The 6000-nt window shown below is 38.1% G+C and overlaps 1 protein-coding gene across 1 annotated transcript in view; it reads right to left on the bottom strand.

Moving 5' to 3' along the window:
* Positions 1 to 539: 539 nt before the first annotated feature.
* Positions 540 to 6000, bottom strand: part of KCNMB4 (potassium calcium-activated channel subfamily M regulatory beta subunit 4) — a 57969-nt gene continuing 52508 nt past the window's right edge. Inside the window, exon 3 of the mRNA XM_036119306.2 lies at positions 540 to 1583. Coding sequence (XP_035975199.1) covers positions 1415 to 1583 — 169 coding nt within the window. The 3' untranslated portion in view covers positions 540 to 1414. The remainder of the gene's footprint in view (positions 1584 to 6000) is intronic.

Below are 6000 nucleotides of genomic sequence, written 5' to 3'. Positions count from 1 at the left end.
ATACTCATCCAACACCCTTCCATAGGAAACTAGGGCTCTCTCAGTGACTCGTATTCTAAAATTAAGAAAACAGCAGGATGCGAACTAAAAGTTGGGAGATTATCATCCCGCTTATGTCTCTTTCTTAGAACTCTGAGCAAGTACTGTCCTTGAGTTGCCTTTATTCAAATAGAAGCATGTTTGAAGACTAAGAGAAAGAAAGCAAAAAGAAATCAGATTGTCAGTCGTTCCTTCACTAAAAGCGTACATCTCATCTAAACAGAGGTTTGATTCTACCTGGTAAAGACCTGGGTAAGTGTGATATTCATGGAGACCTGTGACTGATATTTGGAATTTGAGTTTATGAACAGATGCACAGCAGTACGGTCTCCTCCATAAACTTCTGAGAAAGGCACAGGAAGCTCAGCGGCGGCAGTGACGTGCGCTGGGGTGTATCTCCAGGTCTGTCCAAGCGAACTGACCTACTGCAGCAACGTTCTTGTTTTAACACTGACAACATCAAGGCAAGAACAAAGAAAATAAAAACAAAATACTTGAACTGATTTTGAACATTTTTTTCTGGCCTAAAAGAAGAAAGGAACAAAAACAACAGCTGGAAAGTGTCCTTCACATCATGTACATTCTACTGCGCAGAGAAAAACCCGTCAAACATAACATAACATGGACACGGGAATAAAGGAGCACAAAGCTCTCAGAGCTAGGACAGATCTGGTTCAGAATCACTTCCCTCTCTTAAGAAATAATCTGGTGACAAATAATAGAGAGGCAAGGCAAGTGTTGGAGGATATGTTTTTCCAATCTTTGAGATCCCTTGATGAAGAGTCACAGCAATGACTGAAGACTGAGTTAACAGTGTACTTTTCATTTTTCAAGCAGAAGTCAAAAGGTAGTCTTTAACAATGGAAAGTGGGGATCATATTGTGAGATCAAGACTTGTGCAGGGGTCCTTATCTCTAAGTACAAGTTTAATCTAGCAGAATCAAATGAAACCCACGAGACCCTTTTTTAAAACCCTGGTGTTCTAAGCATAAAAAAGGAAATAGAAAAAAAAAAAACACGGACCACTCTATTTTAATATTTTTAAGTAGCATAAATCATAATGGTTTGTATACTACACTGTACAATTATATACTGTTACTTTCCAAAGAAAATTAACTTCTTATAGGGTTTTCTGAAATGGTTACTCCATAAGGTTAAGAGCTTGACCCCTTAGCCATCGCTACGACACATGGCATACTATCTTTGAGGTTCCGAGTCTTCCAGTTGTGCCTGTTTCTGCTGCCATTGAGGCAGGAGCCTCTCGGAGACCTCGCATAGCCCCTTCCATCTCCTGTGCCAGGAAATGGGCTCTGCAGGGAGATGTGTGCCGTTGGGTGCAGCTTCTGTGCTTTGCTTTCCATGAGCCTTCTCCCCTTTAAGAGAACTTGCGCTTCTTCATGGCTTCTGCTTTGACTGCCAGGCTCTTGGCACAGATGGTCAGGACCACAATGAGAACGCCCACCACAAATGTCACCAGGGGCCAGAGGAAGCAATGCAGGAGGACAATCTCATCATGCGTGCGATGCAGGAGCACATCGTCTGGTCTGCAAGACAGTGGAGAACAGGAAAGAAAGAAAGAGGGGTCAACTGCCTTGGCATGGCATAACTGCAACCTGGAGCCCAACTTGCTTTCTAGCCCAAAGGGGATAATCATCACTGAAAGTGAAGACTTCGCTCTGGCTACAAATACTGTATTTTGAGGTTCAAATCGTGACAAAAAGTCATGAATCAAGCAATGGGTGCAAATTCGCAGGTTATTTATAAGATAATTTACACGTTGCGAAATGTCAAAAGTGTAGCAATCTTTTACATTATTATTTTCCTCCATTCTAAGTTGTTGAACATATTCCATTTTCTCACTCACCCTTTAATGTCTGCTGGTCAAGTGGCATGAATCAGTTACTCGTGGGCTGATATTCTCAAACCCAAACCAGACCTTAGTATTTAGGTGGAACCCAAATGAGCTTAATTCACTAAAGTAGTCAGTTTAAGTCACTGTTTGAATTTAATCAGAAAGATCTATGGTGTAGCCTTCAGGTCAATTCAGCTCCATTATGTGAAGGTTTTTATTAATGAACAGACAAATGAATGATTAGATTTAATGCATTTTTTTCTATGCTTCTGGGGGGAGGATTAGCCCTCATTTTAAACCACTGACCACTTTCTTGATAAATTTTGCAAAGTCTTAGCAATATATTTCTATCTTATCAATGCAGGGCTCTATTTTCAATTCCAGCACTGGTCTCATTCTCAAGAGGTGAAGATGAGATGCGTTCCCCAAGCCATGATCTCTCATCTTGGGCCATTAGAGAGAGAGCCTGGGAATTCAGCCTTCACACAAGAGGTTTACATTTTGCAAGATATTTCCATTTCATCCCCAGGAAGGTTTGTTCTATTATACTAGAGTGGCAGTGCTTCCTCCAGGCAAGGAAGAAGATGATGTAGAATAATTAGTCCAATTGCCCTCGAGAACATCAGAAGCTTTAGAATACAAGGGCAGGGCATTTAACAAAGAAATGCATTCCCGAGGAGGTCTCACTATTCATCACTGTCATAATGCAAGACTTACTCTTCCAGAAGACTGACAAAGAATGTTGGGTATTTCTCTTCTACCTATAATGCAGCCATCATGCGAACTAACAAAAACAGTTTTGCAGATTAGCTTTGAAATTACAAAATCCTTGCCTTTGTGTGTGCATCATTTCAGATTTTGCACATATTTTATTGATATTTTATTTCATATTATTTCAATTAAAATTTGTAAAATGAATGCAGAGCTATTGCAACAATTAAGCAAAAAGCATTCCAGCTTGCAGAAGTTAGTCTTTTTTCTGAATTCCTGTAGCAACACATTGTCTTCAAGACTTGTGCTATCATTCGTGATATATATTAATGCGATATCATTTTCTCCTGTAAGGTCCTTGACTTTGTCATTGCCTATTATTCTATACATAGATGATGCTAAATAACCACTTGCTCTTGATGATGGGAAGCTGTCTCTATTGCAGCATGTTATCCACGAAAAATTTCAAGAAACTTCAAGCCTTGATTTTAAGAAAGTAGAGCCTCTGGGTGTTACATGCAAACAATGAATCATGGAACACTACATCAAAAACTAATGATGTAATGTATGGTGACTAACATAACATAATAAAATTAAATTAAAAAAAAAAAGAAAGAAAGTACAGGCCTAGGTCCAAATATAGTCAGGGCACAATACAGCTGAAGTCATATTTTACGGTCTTTGAAATCCCAACCTCCAGCACTGCCACAGTTCTTTCTCCAGCTAGGAGAACTCACAACCGTCAGCCTCTACCCAAGTGTGCAAAGGAAAGTAAAAGCTTTCTTGGTTTCAGATCTCACATTTAGGTCTTTAATCCATTTTGAGTTTATTTTTGTGTATGGTGTAAGAAACTGGTCCAGTTTCATTCTTTTGCATGTAGTGTCCAGGTTTCCCAGCACCATTTAGTGAAGAGACTTTTTCTCATTGTATATTCTTGCCTCCTTTGTCATAGATTAATTGACCATATAATCATGGGCTTATTTCTGGGTTCTCTATTCTCTTCCATTGACCTGCATGGCTATTTTTGTGCCAGTACCATACTGTTTTGATTGGTATAGCTTTGTAGTATAGTACATCTTGAAATCTAGAATTGTGATACTTTCAGCTTTATTCTGGATTTCTCAAGATTGCTTTGACTAAAAAAAAAAAAAAAAAAAAAAAAGATTGCTTTGACTACATCAAAATAAAAAGCTTTTGTAAAGTGAAGGAAGCCATCAACAAATCAAAAAAGCAAAATACTGAATGGGAGAAGATATTTTCAAATGACATATCCAATAGGGGATTAATATCCAAAATATATAAAGAACTTATACAACTCAACACCTAAATAAATAAATAAATAAATAAATAAATAACCTAATTAAAAAATGGGCAGAAGATCCAAACAGACATTTTTCTAAAAAAGAAATATACATGGCCAACAGACACATGAACAGATGCTCAATGTTACTAATCAACAGGGAAATGCAATCAAAACCACAGTGAGATATCACCTTATGCCTGTCAGAATAGCTAAAATCAAAGACAAGGAATAACAAGCATTGGCAAGGATGTGGAGAAAAAGGAACCCTTGTTCACTGTTGGTAGGAATGTAAATTGGTGCAGCCATTGCAGAAAATAGTATGGAGGTTACTCAAAAAATTAAAAATAGAAATATCATATGATCCAATATGTGTATTTACCCAATGAAAAAGAAAACACTAATTCAAAAAGATATATACACCTCTATGTTTATTGCAGCATTATTTATAATAGCCAAGATATGGAAGCAACCTAAGTGTCCATCAATAGACAAATGGATAAGGAAGATATGGTATAGATATATACTATTATACAGCCATAAAAAATATGAGATCTTACCACTTGCAACAACGTGGATGGGTTTTATGCTAAGTGAAATAAGTGAGACAAAGACAAATACTATACGATTTCACTTATATGTGGAATCTATAAAACAAAACAAAAGCGTAAACAAAAAGCAAAATCAGGCCTATAAACACAGAAAACAAACTGATGCTTGCCAGAGGGGAAGGGTGGGGGAGGATGAGCAAAATGGGGAAAGGGGAGTAGGAGGAACAGGCTTCCAGTTAGGGAATGATAGGGCACGGGAATGAACGGCACAGCACAGGGAATATGGTCAATGGTATTGTAATAGCGCTCTGGGGACAGATGGGAGCCGCACTTGTGGGGAGTAGAGCATCATGTATAGAGTGTTGAATCACTATGCTGTACACCTGAAACTAATTTAACAGCGTGTGTCAGCTATATTCAAATAAAAAATTTTAAAAAACGGTAGTATTACTGATTTTTTTTTAAAAGTTGTCTTGGGATGGCCTTCCTCCCTCCCTTCCTTCCAACCCTCCCCTCTTCTCCCCTTCTTTCTTAAGGGTGAGGGTGCACAATAATGTGAATGTACTTAATACCACAGAACTGGACACTTACAAACGGTTAAAATGGTAAAAAAAAAAAAGGGGGGGGACAACTTCTATTTTTAACATTATTTTAATTAATTTGCATGTAATTTCCATAAGTGTTCTGCAGTTAATTTTCTAGTAAAATGCTTCAGTGAGTACCCTCTTTTGTGTTCCTTCTCTAGTGTTGATATTGAATCCTTTACCACAATATCATACAATTGAGTCAGGAAAATAGCCATGGATGAGGGCAGTTGGAACCAGTACACATATTCTCTGAAACATTTAATTAAAAAAGGAAAGAAGTGAAAATGACTGAAAATGCTGGACCCAGGTATTTGTTTTATTTAGAAACTTCTTGGCATTCCACCTGCTTTAAGAGCCCTTGAGGCAAAATTTTATTTTAATATTTCAAATGACAAAACATGATTCACTTGAGATAGCTATGTTGAATTTGCAATAGCTTCAAAAGCATTTTTTGAGGCAGAAATATTATATAAAAATGTTCACATTTCTTTCAAAATAATTAATGTCCGTTTCCAATTCATACAGTTCTAAGATGCCCCACTATATCTTTCAACAGGAAGGAAGGGTAGCAGAATATGCCCCTTTGGCATAAGGATTATTTTGAGCTGAAGGCAACTGAGAAGAAGCAGATATAAGAAAGCTCTTTGGGGCGCCTGGGCGGCTCAGTCAGTTAAGCGGCTGACTCTTGCTTTGGGCTCAGGTCATGATCTCAGGGTCCTAAAATAGAGCCCTGCATTGGGCTCCATGCTCAGCGGGGAGTCTGCTTGTCACCCTCTCTCTGCCCCTCCCCCCACTGGCACTCTCTCTCTCCAATAAATAAATTTTTTAAAAAAGGAAGAAAAGCTCTCTGCCCTCCTATTTGCCTAAAAGTGGAACATAAATTTTTTAAGGTGTCCCTCTTCCTCTCTCTTTCAGGAAGGACAAAAATTAATCATTGGAGACAATTCTGGACCTTTATCA

This window comes from Halichoerus grypus, chromosome 6, assembly GCF_964656455.1.
Source record: "Halichoerus grypus chromosome 6, mHalGry1.hap1.1, whole genome shotgun sequence".
Taxonomy (NCBI): Eukaryota; Metazoa; Chordata; class Mammalia; order Carnivora; family Phocidae; genus Halichoerus; species Halichoerus grypus.
This window is presented reverse-complemented; position numbering and strand designations above follow the sequence as displayed.